The sequence below is a fragment of the Dicentrarchus labrax genome, unplaced genomic scaffold (assembly GCF_905237075.1).
Source record: "Dicentrarchus labrax unplaced genomic scaffold, dlabrax2021, whole genome shotgun sequence".
In the NCBI taxonomy this organism is placed as follows: domain Eukaryota; kingdom Metazoa; phylum Chordata; class Actinopteri; family Moronidae; genus Dicentrarchus; species Dicentrarchus labrax.
Genome location: NW_026136719.1, coordinates 20887619 through 20907565, shown reverse-complemented (window position 1 = coordinate 20907565; position 19947 = coordinate 20887619). Strand labels below are relative to the sequence as shown.

General features: G+C 38.6%; 2 protein-coding genes across 2 annotated transcripts; both read right to left on the bottom strand.

The window, feature by feature from the left end:
* Nucleotides 1-601: 601 nt before the first annotated feature.
* srgn (serglycin) lies at nt 602-7500 on the bottom strand. The gene is made up of 4 exons (XM_051380544.1): nt 7332-7500; nt 5333-5474; nt 1594-1844; nt 602-1501 (listed from the first exon to the last, which is right to left on the bottom strand). The coding sequence occupies exons 1-4, from the start codon at nt 7384-7386 to the stop codon at nt 1395-1397; spliced, it is 555 nt and encodes a 184-aa protein (XP_051236504.1). The 5' UTR covers nt 7387-7500; the 3' UTR covers nt 602-1394.
* A 4720-nt stretch (nt 7501-12220) lies between these two features.
* kifbp (kinesin family binding protein) lies at nt 12221-19333 on the bottom strand. The gene is made up of 13 exons (XM_051380478.1): nt 18857-19333; nt 18282-18380; nt 17595-17674; nt 17329-17387; nt 16927-17051; nt 16546-16639; nt 16209-16321; nt 15657-15815; nt 15275-15349; nt 14413-14575; nt 14094-14268; nt 13818-14003; nt 12221-13557 (listed from the first exon to the last, which is right to left on the bottom strand). Exons 1-13 carry the CDS (start codon nt 19304-19306, stop codon nt 13419-13421), a joined length of 1917 nt encoding a protein of 638 aa, XP_051236438.1. The 5' UTR covers nt 19307-19333; the 3' UTR covers nt 12221-13418.
* Between the last annotated feature and the right edge of the window lie 614 nt (nt 19334-19947).

Here is a 19947-nt window from a genome sequence, read left to right as displayed (position 1 = left end):
GAAAATGAAGCAGTGCTCTCTGGTGGACAAACTAATGACAACACTGCTTCCAGATTTTCTCAGACATATGTTTCTCTACTAAACATCCAGTATGCTGATACAATACGTGTCAGATAAGGTAATATTGGAATTATATTGTTCTGACTATTTGTTGGCTTTGACTTTAAATAGTGGCTCACCGTTTGGTCATGCTGTTAAAACAAAAACCCCTCAGAGCTTTCCACTAAATATCCTGTTGGCTTTGTGCTGCCGTTGTCCTAAAAGTGTTCATATGCAACTTTTTATAAAATCAGTAATAAGACAACATTTATCCCAATGTCTAATTATTTATGATTGCTTTATTACATACTCATCTACCTTAGAAAAGTAGATTTATAAAACATCAACTTTTTCTAGAAAATGACACAGCTATCCAAAGATAATCTCTTTATGTCTGAGTAAGTATACAAGTGAAGGCTGGAGCAGGAGAGGACAAACGGAAACTCACAAATTAAAATCCTGTTCATGCAAACCTGAGATTGGCACACTACCCGACTGACCGAGGAGAAGAAATAAACTGAAAACAGAAGTTTTGATCAAATATACTGAAAACACCACTGAATGTTGTTGTTATAAATCCTTTATTGATTGAAGTATTTCAAATGCAAAGTAGACAACGCAGAGCATGTTGAAATGCATGCATGTGCACATTACATATTTTGAATATGTTCCAGCTCACAGTGGTTAAGATTGCGTGAATCCATTCCTGAGGGATTTGGGTTTGCAAGATTTTCTCTTTTTAAATCTTGCAGACCAGAAGTTCCCAAAGTAGGTTGCATAGCCCTCCTGGGTAAGTGTAAAGTGTCACAACATTTGAGACAAAGGGATGAAATAATATAAATAAGTCTTCGTTTGGTGTGTTTTAAAGGAACACAAGCCTCACAGCTCCAAGTAAAATGATTTGAACTGCAGCTGCACAGAGTAAGCAATGCACTGACAAAGGTGTCATCTTATTGCACTGGTATTATAATTATAAGAAAGCATATTTGAGATTTTGTATTAAAAAGCACATTCCAACTTCCACATCTTTTCCACAAGATAGCACAAGTATGAGTTGAGGCCAACTTAAACTAAAGTGAGAGTATGTCTCATGTATGCAGACCATTCTTTTATTTTGGCAGCTACTTTTTCATTGATTGCAGTTGTTCTTTTGCCCCAGGGGAGAATAATTACCACCAATAACACTGCAAATATAAAATATATATTTGGCCTTTGTCAATCTCTGAGTGACCAGGTTTTTCCACCACCAGGTGGTGATGCAATATCTGTTTTACTATTTGAATAGACAGGGTGGAAATAAAATAGATGCCAGCCTTGTGTATGTGTGTGTGTCTGTTAGTGGGTGGGTGTACAGTCTACGGCTGCAGAAGGTGGTCTTCTCTCAGCTCCTGCTCTGCTGGTTTCTCCTCACCAACCAGAGACCTGCTAGGAAACAACCGCCTCATGAGCTTCATATCCCCACCTACAAGCAGAAAAACAAGGACAGATCAGACTATGGAGCAGGAAATAAAAAAAGGACCTATGCAAATCAATGCTGTTTCCTATAAAAATTACCTTTGCTTTCTTCCTCTGTCCAGGACTCGCCAGAGCCTGGCTCACTTTCAGCATTCACAAAGTAGGGCAAACGGTCCATTAATGTGTCTGCAGAGCCTTCATAATATCCAGAACCATCCTCAGGCTGAATAACATCTGGTGACTCCCCCTCATCACCAACATCACTCATCATGGGTGCGTCGTCCTCCTCCATCTCTTCCTCCTCTTCCTCATCCCTCATTGGACTCTCATCCTCCACAGGCTCTGCCTCTCTAGAAAGAATGAGAGTTTGTCTATGTTATGATTTTTTTTGATAAAATAATTTCAACAAACGACAAATTTATTTTTCCTTTTTACAAATCCAGAATCTGAGTATGCAAATATCTTTCAAGATGTCTTCTACTTCACTGTACAGTCTATTCTCAGTATAATTGTGCCGAGGGTTTCAAGTTTCCACATTACACACACACCACTGAAAGTTTGTAAGTTTCCCCTATCTACACGTCTTAAACTCACATTTAAGGTGAGCACAGAGAAAGGTTCTTCGTTCAGCAGATTAATTCTAAAAACAGTCTTATAATTTCAAACATTGCACATTAGAGCTGCAACAAGATTAACCGTCACTGGTTTCAGCTTCTAAGATGTGAGGTTTTATTACTTCTGTTGGTCATGTACAATGATGATGATTGTACAAGACATTTGAATATATTTCAGTGGGCTGTGGTAAATCGGATATTTCTGACATTTTATAGACCAAACAATTAATTTTGAAAACAATTTATAAATAACTTGATAATGAAAATAATTGTTATTAGTAGCCATACTGCATGTACTTCATTCTGCACCGTGATAGTAACAACAACCACAACTCATTCTTGACTTGTGGTGGCTTTAAGGGTCCAGAGTTGGGTGTTGCTTTGTTTACGTTTTTTCATGTCGAAGCTGGAGCTAAAGCTTACCCTAACCCTTTAAAAAAGGACAGAGGCATATTTACTGTTTTGGTTTTAATTCCAAATGAGTAGATATGGGTGTTGTATGTGTATGACAATCAAAATTAAGACCCATTAACAGCATTATCTTAGTTCAACTGAATTAACTTACTGAGTCATTAATCATATTCTGATTTCTATGAACTTCTATTTGAGGGCTGTTGAGTAAAAGTAAGAAATTAAAGTTTCCAGTTTAATTACTAGGTTATGGTATTCTTTTTACATGTAATTTTGTACTATTTAAACATGAATATCAGACTAGTGTGGCACATACGCAGACACAAAACAATAGACCAGAAGCAGCAGCCCACAAAGAGTCACAGCCACTTCCTCTAAACACTTCCCTCTGGCTTCCTGTTCAAGGCGAGCTGCAAAAGGAAGGGCTGCTGCTGAAGCCCTGGTTTAAGCAAGCTGAAATGATGTAGGAGGTCAGATGTCTAACAGCACAGACCTTCTATAGGAATAATTTACATTTATGAAACTATTCACTTTCATTCACTCTGTCTCCCACCTTCATTTCCACTTACTACCTTCTGACATGTACACTCATCTCTCTTTTCCTTTGTGTCTCCGCTCTGTAATCATTTACAGAATTACTTATAGAAGCTTCACAACCAAGTCATGTAATAGACCTTTTTTACAGCAACCATTTTTGACATGAAATAGTGAAACACAGGTGTTACCAATAATACTAATTAATGTTCCGTTCACTTTTAAAGTAACAGAGGCTTTCCAGTAAGCCAACATGCACAGTAACAGCACCCTGACTCTGTTTGGGCCTGAATGGAACGGAGCCTTAATTAGTATCATTGGTAACACCTGTGTCTACTATTTAATGTCAAAATAGCTGCTGTGAAAAAGGTCTATTTTTAACATATTTTATTGATAAGACCAGGTAAAATCACACGGTGGAAGAGGCTCAAGAAAATATCTGTCATCCACCCTTTCTATGCCTCTTTGTACACACCTGAGACAGAAAAAATGATTTCTAAAATGTGATATGAAGAAGCTGCTTTATGAATAATACTGACAGATAAAATTAAAATTTCAAAATAAATATTCTGTCAGTGTTTTTTTAAACAGTTATATGGGAGTTTCCATTGTTATATATGAGCACATATTAAACCCACTGAAAACACATAGTGGGATTTCAACAACATTGTAGAAGGACCGTAGCTAGTAAGAAAACATGATTTGTGGTATTCATTTTTGAAAGGTTTTAACTGATACGATCGATGTCAGTTAAGAGGAACTCTAAAAGAGGGAACTGGTGGCTAAGACTAAGAATGTAATACAGACTTTCTCAACAATTTCACACAACACACACACACACACACACACACACACACACACACACACACACACACACACACAGAAACTAGAAACTATTCAAAATATGGTTCACCCACAACTCTTTCTTGTGCTCGAAGGGTTGATGTTTTGGGTTCCTTTTCAGTAATTGAAACTGTGAAGAAGTTGGTCATGCGGAAACAAAAAACTGATGAACTTTTCACACCAAAGGCCAAGGGGGCATGCAGATTGGTACGTGTGTATGGATATTTAGTGTATGTGTATATTAAGACACACAACTTCTGAGTGAGAATGATATGGGGTAAAATGTAACAACCTGGATGTCAGGTTGACATTACTGCTCAGCCAATTGTTACAGAAATTGATAAAATAAACAAATATAATGTTGTGTTTATCAGCTGAGAGGCTTAAACTTAAAGAAATTGTTAATTTTTCCATTTATTGTAAGGCACCTGCATGGTAATAACTTGTTAACCTTTGTGAACATCCAGTGTTGAACTGTCAACAGTTGCGTAGCTTTGAAGGAGATATGAGCTCCACTGAACTGTCTACTGTACATGCTGTATTTGCACAGATTAGAAAGAAAAAAGAGCAGAAAATAGAATAGGAAACTCACACCAGAATTAAGACAATATGTTAGTTAATATGGTGATATTTATGACCAGAAATAAGTTTTCATTGTACTTTTGCTCTTCACAGCTTGTTTCATACAATACATTTATGTTTGTGTAAGTATAACATCAAAATTAACCACCACACACTGGAATGAACAACGCGTTTCACCTGCAGCTTCCTCAGGTTTGCAAGTCTTAGTCTTTCCTTAAAATAATCTTGATATGGTAAAATTATCTTTCAGTGCAGTGAAACAAAAGTTAATCTACAAAAGATCATCTACTGCTTCAAACTGTGTATACTCCTACTTCTGTACTGAAAATAAGAAACAGACCATGAACTCTTTAGGTCTTTTTTCTTCCAGCTCCAACTTCCCTGCCCTCTTTTTGTCAGTCCCTCTGTTTTTCTTTATCCCTCCACGTTGTCTTCTATTTTGGCTTTTCTTGGCCACCTACCTCACACTTATATTCTCTCAAACACACACACAGCGCATGAATGCACACAGAGATACACACAGACAGAGGTTGCATTGCAGGAGTTGTGCTAACCAAGGTAACGGATCCAATGCAGCATCAGCATTTCTATTTTTAAAGTATGCATTTATCTGAAGTATACTATATTATCACATTTTGTTATGAAGTGAACTCACTGCTACTGAGCCACACTCACCTTACTCTGAACAACTCACAGAGCAAATGAACCATAATATCCCACGCCTGTGCGCTCTCATGGAAATATATAGATACACACACACACACACACACACACACACACACACACACACACACACACACACACACACACACACACACACACACACACACACACACACACACACAAATACTTACAGATACTGTGCAGTTGAAGCAGGCAATTTGGCTGGTAGGTCTGGACTCCATGCCATTTCTGGACTTTGTTGAGTCACACAGTTGGCCTTGTCACCCTCAGGATTACATCTCACAAAGTTATACACAGCAGTTCGGGGTGCTCCTATAGAGAAAGATAGATAGATATACAGATAGATAAAGTCATTGTCGTTTGTTGTATGTTTTTTCTTTTCTCATGCAACATTTAAGGCAACAATTAACTTCAGTCAAGAATGCTCTTGGGCAGCATCTGGTTGCTCATCTGGATCAGTTCAGTGTGACAGTTAAGGTTTACTAGTTGCATATTTGGGTGTATTGGAGTGTTTCAGGAGATTACAACATTATTCTGCAACAGGATAAAGTCACAGTTGGCCTAATGGGCTTCAGAGCGCCTTCTTCTCTTCACTGATGTGTTACAGTAGGAAGTAACGGCATCACAGCTTTTTCTTAACACATCTCAGCAAGTTGATTATGGATCTTATCTGATGCTAAAAACATTAACGGTTATTTTACACCAGTGCCCAGCCTAAAGAAACTAGCTGACAGCTATCAAGTGTTTTATTGCAACAACAATAGCACCACTGCATTAACAGTTCCTTGATGTATAAATAAGTTAATGTAAAACAAAATTCATGGGCTCTTGGCATTGTTTAAACCTTTAAAGATATAATGGTTTTGGAAAATCTTAAAAACTAATGAAGCATTTTTAAATGTAAAAACAAACATTGTTTTCCTTCTGAAAATGTGTTTCTATTGGTAATCTACTACCATCTATCATACAGGCTATTCATATCTGGCAACATCGCATATATAGTTTTTTTGGAACTGCAGGTGTTATAAGATGGCTGGCTTCCTGTGACCAATAGTTTGTATCGTGTGTATCCATAAAAAGAACATTTAGAGTGTTACTAAAAAGGTAGATAGCGTAATCGGTTGGGGTCAAGTATAGATTTTGGTTGTGCCTGTTATGTGACACCTAAAATAAAATAAGGCGTGAATTTATAATTTCCTTTTTAATGCTAATTATATACTAATGAAAGTCTTTATTGAGCTGTTTTTCTTATTAAGGCCTATAAAAACTGGCCTAATCCAATAAATCCAAAAAGTACAAGTTTTTTTTTTTCTTCTCTCTCTTTTAAATAAGATTATAACCTGCATTAATGGATTCATTTGGAAATGAATATCATTAGTGGTCTACACATATAAAAACACATACCCCTGGAATCATAGTTTGGATATTGAGGGTTAATAAATAGCTACCTTTAAGTCTATAAGAAAAACATTGAGTATATAGATATAATATATATAATCTAACAAAAGCATTGGGTTTGTTGTTTTTCTCATTTATTAGGGTTTTCCCATGTAGTCTCCTTCCTTTTTATTAACTAGCCAACTCGTGTCATGGTGAGAGTCCAAAAAGCCCCCTTACATGTACACAGTGTTCAACAAGTCACATCGAAACCTCACTCGGAAGCTGGAACGCCTTTGCTCTTTCCGATAAGTAAACCAGACAAGATCTTCCACATATTCTCTCCTCCTGTACCTCAAAGTACGACTGAACGCATGTTCCTCATTATAACTTTGAGCAGCATATTGTAGTTGTGTGATTTTAGACTTTGGAGCCGTGCTCTCTAAAGGTCTGCTACAGGTGAGGGGGATACAGTGTATATTAGCAGAGAGAGAAACGTCGGTGAGTAATAGTGACTATAATAATCCCATGATGACACACAAGAGAGGGAAATACCAGTGAACAAGCTCCTAATTTTACTTGTCAATCAAAGGAGCCGTGATGGGCCACAGACCCCAGTTTGGGCCACTCACTGCTCTGTTATTGTGAGGATGTCCCGAGAGAGCGTTAAAGCTGTCAGCATGTGTAATGATTGTAGCCTACTCGTCTCCACTGTTTTTTTTAAAAAAGACTCCATATGAAGTCAACTTAAAGTCTAACAAAGTATTTCCTAATAATAAACAGTCGACTTACCCTTCCCGTTATGTAAGGCGAGGCAGGCGGTAACGAGGAGTAGGATCAGTTTCATCCTCAGTTTTGTTTTTTCTCTGACAGACAGAACACCAAGTCAATATAAAGGCACTGCTCTCCAAACTGAAGCTTGTTGTTGCGAGGTGAACAATAAGTGTGAACTGCCTTCAGACAGCCAAACTCCCCCTGAAGAAGAGCTCAGCCCTCTTGAGTGCGTCATGGTTTCCTGAAGTCTCCTCTAGTGCAGAAAATGACTGAACATCCTCAGTGGAAACTTTTTTCATTAACCGCCTCAAATATCAGACATCAGGTTTTGCGCAACTGAGGAAATACCAGAAAACAAGTTGGCAAGATTTAATCTGTGTTTTCCGGATAACGACGACCGAGAGGAAGCGACAATTTGTCTTATTGGTTCATTTTGCGTTGAGATAAGAAGGCGATAGTATCTATTTGAGAGCTTCTGCTTTTACGTGAATTCAATTCGGCTTCATTGAATTTCTCTTCAGTTGATTGCAAAAGCCAGTTCGCTTTAAGTTTGCTTTATTTCTTCAGGAGGTTGAGACACATTCAGCAGCAATAAACCACAACAGTGTCAACTTCACTGACTAACACAAGGGAAAGCAATCGGTCCATTATTATGTGGGGTTGTACTGGAACCTGGTGTGGGAGTCCCAACAGGTCTCAGAGGGTTGCGATGCTGTCACCCCAAACTCCACAGCAACAGCCTCATCCTCTAAGATACCACCAGCACAGCACCACTGCAGCGTCCTCTCTGTGCAATGTGTGTGGGTGCGTGTGTGTGTGTGTTTGTGTGTAAATGTCTGGCTGGTTGTGTGTGATGTATTGTACTTCAGTGAATGCTTTTGTGTGTCTGCGTCTGTTTTTCATTGTGTGTATTTGTGGATGTATGTGTCTCCACATGTCCTACAGATTCACGCATGCATTGTTGTTGGTGGTTGAATGTAATCAAGTACATTTACTCAAGTTCTGTACTTAAGTACAGTTTTGAGTAACTTTTTGTGATATTTGGAATTTGCTTTATTACATGAGAAATATTGTACTTTTTACTCCACTGCTGTTCATTTATTATATTAATTATTACTTTAAAATATATATAAATGTGTATTTTGTAATTTAAACTATCCAAACAGTGTATAAAAAAGTTAAAATAAAAATTGACCACATTACAATACTGTTTACATTTGAATTGATATCCATAATTTACTTTTGACACTTTAAGTACATGTTGCTGATAATAATTCTGTACTTTAACTCAAGTAAAATGTTGAATGTAGTAACTGACTTTAGTCTATCTGTGTATATCCTGTGGTGTTAAAGATCGACGTACTTTCGCCACCACTTGTCTCATGTTGATGTTCATGTGATGTCAGACTGTGCTGGTAAACACAAGTTGAGACATTTCAAGTGTCACAACCTGGTACGTCTGGGTGCTTTGGGCATATGAAGTATATTTTTATATTAGATATATTTATATATATTTAGATTCTGAAAAAAAGCATCTAATATTTCTAATGCAGGTGTTTGGGAAAAGAGGGATGGGCTTTTCTTAAGTTTTAAAGCTAGGTTATAACAGTATTCACAATTAACCTTTGGCCTGTTTAGTGGTTTACATAAACCATGTGCTGTGGCGTTCAATGGTACAGCCTGTCATGAGGACAGTCAGGTTGTGTGATCACAGTGAAAATGGACAGACAACAAATCAAAAAATTGACTGTAAACCTTTAGGTCATTTTATGATTTCAGAGTAGTAAAGGGTGGCTTTAACATCTCCTGAACCCCAGTATTTATTTCAATTACCCCCTCAGCGGTGTCATCATTAGAAAACAGTCTACAGTGATATGTATATCATGTGTATTCTGTATCTGTTCCTTCCAACTCTTAAAATATCACTTTTATATTGAACAAAATATTCTTACCCACTTTTAGCTGGACCAGAACATTATAGAAAATGTCAGTTCATTTAACACAACGTTATACTCATCTTCCTGTATTTAGTAACAGCTCTTGAAAAATGTGTTCTACACTCAATTTAAAGATAAATAGAAGATAAAACTGTTGGTTTCATCAGTTTTCCTGCACAACATGCATCCGTACTGATGCACCTGCTGCAGAGTTACAGTCCATGAACACTGTAATTGTCAAAGAGCATTGGTTGCATCAGTTACTAGAGCCATTTTGGAGCTCCAAATTCCAATGATGGGAGGAACTGCACTGACAGCTTCTGTGGTTTTGTGTCACATTTTGTGAGAATTAGCAGTTTAATCTCACATCACCATCTCACTGCACCTTTCAGCGTTTTTCAGAGGGTGTAATGATGCTGCACAGCCTTAGCTTTTCTTTATGGTACACAGGCCAAATTAATACTCGAGTAGCACTATTTTTTAAAGGGTAGGATTGAATGAAATCAAAACCAAATTAATAAAAATGTTTCTCCATCTTTTTACATTTTATTTCTGTCTGTGTGTATGTGGTGTGTATGGACAACTGTAGTTTATGATGTTCGGATGGCCTTTATCTGGTTCAATCAGACCCAGTGACCTGTGTGTATGTGTGTGTGTGTGTGTGTGTGTGTGTGTGTGTGTGTGTGTGTGTGTGTGTGTGTGTGTGTGTGTGTGTACATGTTAATGTCAGCACTCTGTTAAATATTTGTTGAGTTCTTGTACAACAGAACATTGAATAAAACTGCATTGTTCACTTTGACGGCCGTCGTGTTCTTTCTTACTCCTCTTCTTATGCTTCCTCTCCTCCTTCTTGTTCTGCATCTCTGTGCACTATTTCTTGTCTGTCAGACATCAAGAGAAGAAGATCCAGAGAGCGAGAAAACAGTTTTTTCAGCTGAATTATCGGTATGATGCTGCAGGAAGTGGTAACATCAGTTGCTATCATTTTCCTTCAGGAAATGACACACTAGCCTGCCCAACCTCGCCTCCACACACACACAGTAAGTGACATATTTATGAGGCACATTTACCCACTTACACTCATCACTGCACACACAGCATGTTTTCAATCAGCGTTCCTCTTCTCTCCTCTACAATATCAATACTCAAGAAATTTCAAATGCAGCAATGCCTACCCAACCCCTTATACCTGATAATTGTGTTTGATGTATATGTAATTCATTCTATAAAATCAGCTTTTATAGTTGACATGGTTTCCATCTCCACACCCTGTCAAATTATGTGGGATTCAAGTCTATTGTCTGAGTAACTTTGTGTCAGTAGAGGCAGCTCTATTTTCACACTCTCAGAAACACATACAGTATATCCAAACACAACAGGATCACTTCATCAAACTGTACACAAGACTTGTCTTAGGCTGTTGTGAGGGGGGAAGTGGACCAGTGACTGATAACCACAATAAGCTACTGTAATCAGTTTTTCTTTGAAGAAATTTAAGGCTAGATGTATTTGTGCAGCTGTATGTGGATTGTGTTGTCTCTTCCTAGAAGTGTGAATCAGAATGTAACGGTTTGACAATAGTTACTTACTGTTGGGAATTGTAAACTGTAAAGAAAATATATGTCAGCATTTTCATGGATTATGATCATTATTATATTATATTGTTTTATGAAGTAATCTCATAGAGAAGCTTGAGTACAGAGGAAGAAATAGGTGCAGAGATAAGACACACAACAAACATTACCAGTCACACACACACACACACACACACACACACACACACACACACACACACACACACACACACACACACATACAAACAGCATCAGAAACAATCATAAAAAGGTCCAGGTTTAAATAAATCCAATGGCATGAGACATTCAAGTTTTAAATTTATTTTATTCTAAATTTACTCACATACAGCAAGCACATCTGTAGTTATTTTTGGTACGTGGCAAGAAAATCTACAAAATTGTACAAGATCTGCAAAAAACACTCAGGAGTTTTACTTTAGATTCTGCTTAGATATGCAAATATAAATGCAATATTTTACATCTCTATGTGTATTCTCGGAAAGGGTGGGATTTCCCTTAAGCTCTTTTGGCGCAGTTCTCATTCACACCAAATTAGTTTTAAGTGTCTTGTGCTAAGAAGGTATGTGAATACACATTTTGACAAGCATCAGAAAGGTTAGTGGGAACATAAATGAAAGCAGGAATTGCAGGTTTTGATCCACTGAAATTGTTTCCATTGCATGGATAAACCATAAATAATGTTTGGTAACCGCATTCTACATCACAATCAGTATTTGATTAAATTAAATTAAAAAAGGTTTAACAATACAAAGAACCAGTTTCACATATTGGACTAATAAACAGGCTACGGACGGGTGGAGATGGGTGACAAATGAAAGAAAAAACTATCAAAGTGTATGCATGGAAGGTCTATATAAGCGATGTTTCTCCACTCATTTGTTACGATATTTCCTTCAAATAGTTACTACAAGATAAAAGATTTGCTTAACCTTAGGACACTTGGACCCAATAGATCAGAGACATCGTATGTCCTGCAGCGGTACAGCTTTAGCTCAAAGCCTAATTCACCTCAGAGAGGAAGCAGCACAGAGTACGGCAAAGGTGCATGGCCTCATGGTTAGCTTGAAATCACGCATCACCCCACACACATCTGACCTCATAATATGAGAAATGTGCAGGACACAACTGGGTGACAAACTCCCAAAACTGTTTGACACATTTCTCTGCAATGTCATTTGACAGACTTGAAAAAAGGGTTCCTAAACTCTTCTGGGCCACAAACTGAGACAATTTTAGCCTTAATTAAATCATTCAAGTAATTAAGTAACTAAATGAACTTGATACTTCTATTGTATAGAGATATACAAGAGAAATTACCAATCTTACACCCAGTTTCTTATTTGAAGGTAAAGAAGTACATATTGGTAATGTGACATAAGTGTGTATTACTCCGTTTATTATCATTACATACAGTATTTACAGTACATACAACAGGATGACATTGTGATTCCTCAGAGGAAGGAAGCAAATACAGATTCAATTTGTTTTGTGAGTGGCATTACAACTTGCATTTTAAGACAACCGTGTGTGGTATAATGATAAATATGAAGCTGGCATCATGCAGATTATGATGTCTATTAAAGTCCACTTAATGGCATTTCCGACAATTCACACAATTGTTCTGATAATTTCCACAACAAACATCTGAGTTGTAAGAAGGAACAGTGACCTGTCAGTAGTACAAACTGCGTCAACTCTACTATCTGTACTGCTATTACCGCGGTTACACTAACCATGGTTACAGTAGGTTTAATATTTGTTTCACCATCAGACATAAAAAGCAGCTGAAGTAAAATAATTTTAGAGTTGCTTTACAGAAAATAAGCCATGCTAAAGGGAAACGTATTTATTTTTCAACCTGTACCCCATTTTGCCCATGTTTTTCATCATACTAACGTTACTAATGGGTGCACTAATTTTTAAAAGAGGTCCAGTATTGAGCGACAGGGCCGCAGCTGTGAAACTGGCTGCAGTGTAATCCTATGGGGCAACTGTGCACCGTCAATGAATGTCCACTAAAAATACTTCTTTATGCCACTGACAGGCTGAGTTGCTGGTCTCCCACTGCCTCGATCCGTCAGTTTGTTTGTATTACTGTGAGACTGTGGTGTTTTAACACATTAGTTTGGAATAACCCTTTAAAACACCATCAAAAATGGTTGTCCACATCAATCACAAAAAACCCCAGGTTGAAAAATATAAATGTTTCCCTTGAAATGAAAACCAATATGATTAACATTAGAAAACAAATATGAATCAGACTGGACATTTTCATATTCATCTTGAAGACAGTATATCTTATGTGGTGTCTGAATTAACCACAACTGTTACTACACAAAGGAGAGCACATATGTACAGCGTGTAATGTGTTCAAACGGTCTTGTGAAAGCAGCATGCCCACTGCACAAAAACAGGCCACCAACAATACAAATAAGCAAGGAAGTCAGTCAATCTTGCCATCCAGTTTCTCTAATTGTTTGGAGTGTCCATTGACTATAAAGGTGTTAAACTGACAGATTGACTGACTCATTTGGATGTACTTTACACCGTCAGTCAGTGAACAGTGCCATCCTTCAGTTGTTTAAAGCCATCCGTGCTTTGATGCGGTTGATTTTGAGAGGGAGCAGGTCGACCATCTCCTTACTGAGCTCCAGCTCTGTCTCCACAGCGGCCGCCGCCTCAGGGTGGGCCTCACAATACTGTGCCACATATCTAGAACAAGAAACAACATGGCAGCTGTTAGCATGTTTACTGTAGAGCACACCCCTCATTCCATTTATTTGAACTGCTTCCAACTAAATCCTTTCTATTCCACCAAATACACCTCTGTCTTCCATTCTATTTTCTTTGTGCTTCTATGTTAACATCAACCTATTACTGTCATACTATATATAGTACTCCTATTGAGAGCACACCTTTCATTATGTGACCCAGAAAGTGTTTGGATGTATCAGAAAATAACAAATTCATACTTGTAGTTTTCCAGAGACTTGTTGAGATTGTCCAGCTGAATGGAGGGCAGAGAGCAAATCAGCCGGCTGTAAAGTCGGGCCACTCTGAAACGGGCTACCAGAGCCGGTCTGAGCACCTCCTCCTCCAGGTGCTCCGGAAGCTTCCCCTCTGGAGAGCACAGTGAGTCCAGGAACATCTGGAAGTATCTGGGGAGGAGAACAGAGAATTTCAAATAATTAATATTGAAGAGTAGCTGGACAGACACACACTTCTTTCGTACGCACATGTATACTCACTTGATAGAGGCAGAGCAGAGACTGTTGAATTTCTTAATGGTGTGGTTATCTAGAGACTGTGTATCTGCCTGTCTATTGGCCAGTGACAGTTTTAGGTCCATCATTTCATTGTAGGTCTCAGCCAACTCAAACATCAACTGTCTGCGGATCAACAGATAGTACTGGGCGTTCAAGTCTGTAACGAAACAGAGGGAGTCAGATTTGATCAATTATGTCACCTTGCATGGACACTCGGGTTGAACACAGTAATTTGTTTTATCTATTTTTAATGTATTCTATTTCGAAAAGAAGAAACAAAAAAACTCAAGGACAAACTTACCTATGCAGATTGGCTCAAGCATGTCAACCCGTCGCTTGTGCATTTTGCAGCGCCGCTCCAGATCCTCTTCAAAGAAAGCCAGGCCCCGGAACAGAGCACTGTGATCCTGCAGGATCTCGATGTGGTCTGTCACATAGCCGTCCATCTGAAAGAACTCCTTGGCCTACAAGAGTGAATGGATGGAGGGATCATTTACCATGTTTAGCAGTTTACACTATATGGGTTTAATGCTTTGGGCATATTTTTTAACATGTAAACCTGTCTGGATGAAAAAATTATTGGCTTTCAATACAAAATACTCCTTAGGACAACGCTGCATTAATAAAAGCTTAATATAATTAACTAGAATAGCATCATATTTACGACACCACGCGGTACATTTGCTTCTTGAGTTGAGTTTTTAATGACAATATTGTTGAGTTGACTTTTGAAACAGTAAGGTTGGCACCTTTTTAGTGTAGTTGAGAACATCTGCAACTGTCTACTTAATACATTCACAAAAGTGTCAAGTCAGGTTTATTTGTACAATAATAAGGTACAACATCTCTATGTGATTCACAGCCCACCAACTGTACTGGGAAAGGTTAAAGTATCTGTTTTTATTCGGTAGCCTGATTTTCTTTTTTGTTACATTCACTTTAATATTCACTTATCTGCTAGAATGGTAACTCTAATAACTCACCTACCTGTGATTATTAAATTGGGCTCAACTGCTGTGTGTGTGTATGTTTACTTGTATAAGTATAGGGTCTAAGCTGATAAAATGAGTCTGTCCAACCCAGTTTCATTGTGTGTGTGTGTGTGTGTGTGTGTGTGTGTGTGTGTCTGTGTGTGTGTGTGTGTGTGTGTATATTGTGCATACCTGTGTGACATAATTTTGTCCCACCAGAAATATGGCTCTGGCCTCAGTGAACTCCAGTGGGGACAAACAGTTCACCTAGAAAACAAAAAGCAGAGATTGGGGTCATCTATTACAATGGCACCCGCTGTATTTACTGTCATATTTGTCCTCAGTTGGTTATGCTTATGATATATGGAGTAATACTATCACATCAAAATCTTGTATTATTAAAACAATTATAAAAAAATAGCTACCGTTATAACGTATTATCAATAAAGGGAAGCATTTCTGCTGCTACTGACACAGATAATCTAGAATTAGAAGTAGCAGCTGTACAACATGCTCACAAACACAAAAAACATTTTAGTAACACTAGCAGTGGTATCAGTCACAGAATATAGACCTTCTCTTCCAGGCTAGCAATGGAGTCGAAGGTGTCTTCAGAGCCAAACAGCAGAGCATTCTTCCGGCCCTTCTCTTCCTCCTCCTCCTCCTCCTCCTCACGTCTTCTCGCTCTCTTCAGCTCTTCTTGGCGATCAGTATCCAGCTCCCCAATGTTGTCCTGGTCACAAACCCACATACAAACACATTTTAAGACACACGCATTATAGTTATGTAGATCTAAGCTCAGATACACAACAGGTAAACAGTAACTGAGATATGTAAACACACAGATATACGAATACTCTACATTCAAGGTTTGGACATAACAAAAACAGGAGAGTTAAAGTGGTAATACTTAAAAATATTTTAATTTAAGTGCTACATCTTGGGCGCAAACTTATTTTCTGCTAATAAATTTGAGGTTTTTATGGGTGTGCTCTTTCCTTCTCCCATAGTGGCCATCACTGTTTGTATGAGAGGTGTGGACTTGAGTCTCATGACTTGAGGCTTCAGTCACATGTTGTACTGGAGTATAAATATTTTTAACACCACACATACAATCACGCAGTACCTCCAGCAACTTCTTAGCATCCTGCAGGAGGTTGAGACAGTATTTGATCCAACATCTCGCAATCTCTGCCCTCTTCTGTCTGAGCTGTTCCCTGCGCTCACTCTCTGTCTCACCTGGGTCGGACAGAAGGAGAAGATGTTAAGATATGTAACGATGAAGTGAGAGGCAGTCAGGAGGAAGGGTTTGTCACACAAGTGAAGAAATGCTTTGCAACACAGCTCTTTCCTGTCTGACTCAACGCACTTGACTACAGCTGCAGGATACACAGGAAATAAGCAAATACATACAGTATGCTTTTTTTTATGCATATAAATGAAAGGTTTGGATAGATACTTACTCTCCTGTGCTGCGGCCTCAGAAGGAACCTCTCCTGCCAAACCTGATATGACAGTAGCTGCTGAGAGGCAATGTCTTCCTTCCATGTATCGGCCCTGGAATCATTAAATGCACCTCTCATTACTTACACTAAATCAATTTATTGTGACAGCACTAGCGAACACTTGGTGCAGCTCTAACAAAATGTATCATTATTACAATCAAAATTCTTGTCATGTTATCAAACTGATTTGACTTCATGTCAAAAATTTTAATCACAAGTAAAACATTTCCGGATCAGTGAAAATGTGTAAAAAGCAAAGCAAAACAGATGCAAAATTATTTTAGATTAGAGGTTTTAAATCAATTGTTTCCAATCAATTTAAATACATTTCTAAACTACCTTAGTGATGTAATACTGTGATAGTGTAGCAGCATTGAGAGCCCACTCCATTGGACTGAACTGATTTAACTTCAATTGTCTCTGCAGGGTAGTGTGGCAGTAGGTGGCAGCACGCTCAGTCTCGCCTGGGAGACAAAACACTAAAGTTAATATGACTATCATCAAATAGAGCAGAACATGAACATACTAAGACTCCAGCTTCATTATATTAACATAGATAAATATGAATTTGTAAATGTCAATAGATACTATGCAACTTCAAGAGACTCCTCATTAGAATAAAGTGGATGTTAAAGGATCAAAGATACATTAAATACATTTTTAAGTATCTAATTTACACAAACCACTAAATATATACTGAATGCTGTTCTACTTATTTGACTGAAACAAGATCAGACTCACCAAGGTTTTTATAGACTTGGGCAAGATAGTACATGGTATGGGTATAAGCCAACTCAAACCTGAGAAAGGAAAATTGGAGAAAGTCGAAGGGAGAATGGGTAAGACGGGCAGAATATAGCGAAGAAACATAAAAAAAAAAAACTAAAGCCAGAGTTTGCTGCATGAATAACCACTATCATGCAAACTTTGGGACAAAATAAACATGTAGTAAGTCTGTGATTGTACATGTGTGGCCTCTGTATGGATGACTGGAGTTTACGAGTTACCTCTTGGTCCTGTCCTGATGTGTGAGCAGCTTCTCCTCAGTAGTAAAGTACTCTGTCATATCAGTGGGAGGACTCCCATCCTGTGAAAGACAGAGAAGAAAACACATCAACTGTGGCTGCTGATAAAAAGGATTCGACCCTTGTAATGTAAAATTGCAGCCATGCTGGTTCCACACTCTCGCTGCAAGAAGCTAATACTTCTCAGTTAAATTTGTAATTCTCTTTTGAGTGCTGGTGTGACTGACACACATTTTGGTCAACACTGCATACAAAACTGCTACCCTTTTTGCTGTCTAATGCACTGTATTCACACTAATTTGAGAGTAGGGATACGTTTTAAGGATAATGTAGCAACCTAAATAATGCAGAGAATGCAGAAAAATGTAATGTCCACAGCATGTACGTGATTTTCTGTTTTAAATATACAACAATGCAATGTTCTGCCTTGGCTCCTGACAAGACAGGTACATTATCTCTCACTAATCTCAGTTCCCCACATCGCCATTGTCAAGTGTTTATCATGAGTCATATGATGGACTAGCAGTGAGACAAAAGAAAACAAATCACACAGTTGGTCTGTATCCCCACTCCTCCTGTAGCAGTCATGGTTACAGTCTCTCCTGCCCAGTCAACCACATCAATGCACCAGCAGCTTCAGTAACCAGTGACACAGGAAACCGACCTTACCTCCTTCATATAACGCTGGTAGATGTATTCTGCTGTTTCAAGGAATCCCTGAGCTGTCTCCGTCTCATCGCGGCCTGCCCAAAGGATGCCCAACTGGTTCTACATAACACAAATTGATTTGCATAAGCAATAACTTACTCTGTTTACAAGGCTTTATAATCACCCTGCTGGATGTGAAGGACTGTGATTCGTGGGAATAACTAGGATAAAGCATAAATAGTTTGATATGTGCAAAGAAGGGGAGTGGTGGTAGTAGCTGTGGTAAACACAGGCCTAGACCGCTCCAAGAAATGACGTTATTGATGATGCCATTGCCAATTTAATTAGGGTTATAACACTATTATAGTCAGTTAGTTCGTGGTGGTTTATTCGTAGTAAACATAATTGTTTATTTAGAAATGCTGTTTGGGCTTAACGTTAGCTATAGTAAGCATGGCTGTTTGTATACAACTTGTGCTAATGTCTGGGGAAAGTGACAGCCTGGTTATAAAGGTCAGTCAGTCAGTGTTATAGTATTATTGGAGGTAACAGACAGACAGACAGATAGACAGACAGACAGACAGACAGACAGATACCCTGACATGGATGAACAGCGACACATTTTCGGATGATACTCTGCATCTCTCCAGCAGTTTCATGCAGTTCATCAGATGCTCCTGCCCGGCTGACAGCTCCTCTGTGTCGATATGGTTGACGCCCAGATAGTACTCAATGGCCCCGAGTTTAGCGGCCCGCAGCCCGGCTGGCGAGTCGCCGCTGAAGCCCTGACCGAACACATCCTCCCTCTGCCCGTCCACTGGCGGCTCTATGGGCCGCTGGTCGCCGCTCTCTCCGCTGCTATCCTCTTCACCGTCGACGGCCTCGAAACTCTTCAGCGAGCAGTATATCTCTCTGAGGAGCTCCCTGGCCTTGTATTTGGACCGGAACGGGTCGTTTTCTGGGTCATTTCGTGATTCAGTAAGGTTTTGGGCGTTGGTGAATTTGTCGCAGATAGCTCTCCAAACATCACTGCCGAGGGACGCCATGTTGGTCTTCTTCTTCGTGGTGGCGACTGCAACTGTCCTTGTTTTACTGCCATCTGCTGGAATTCGGTGGGTTATCTCTTACCATGTCAAAGTGTCTCCAGCTGTGCTATTCCCACAAAAACCAGACAACCATTTCTTGCCCAGTAAGTCAGTATCAGTCCATCTTATTTACTTGAATAATTTGAACAATAAATTGTGTCCCCAAGGTATCAGTTATAAATAAATAAATTCAATACTCACTAGTATTGTAGCTCACTAATGTACAATTTTGAGGTACTTGAGTATTTCCATATTTTTCAACATTACTGTATTACGCTACAGTTCAAATAGTTAAATTTTACTCAACTACATATATCTGACAGTAACAGTATAGTCAGTGGCTACTTGTAAATGAATATATTCAGTTTATAAATTATAATACATTGTAATCGATTAAACTATCCTTATTGAAAAGATGTGTTTGGTGTTTATTTAACAAGGACATTGGGTTGCAGAGCCAAGTGTTCAGTGTAAATACAAAGAAGTGGCCTCCTTGACATTACCTTGGTGAACTATCTGATATTGTAAAGGTTACCTGATCCAAACAATGACCATGAAACAAGACTTAAGAGACCAACAGGAATCAAATTAAAACTCAAGTT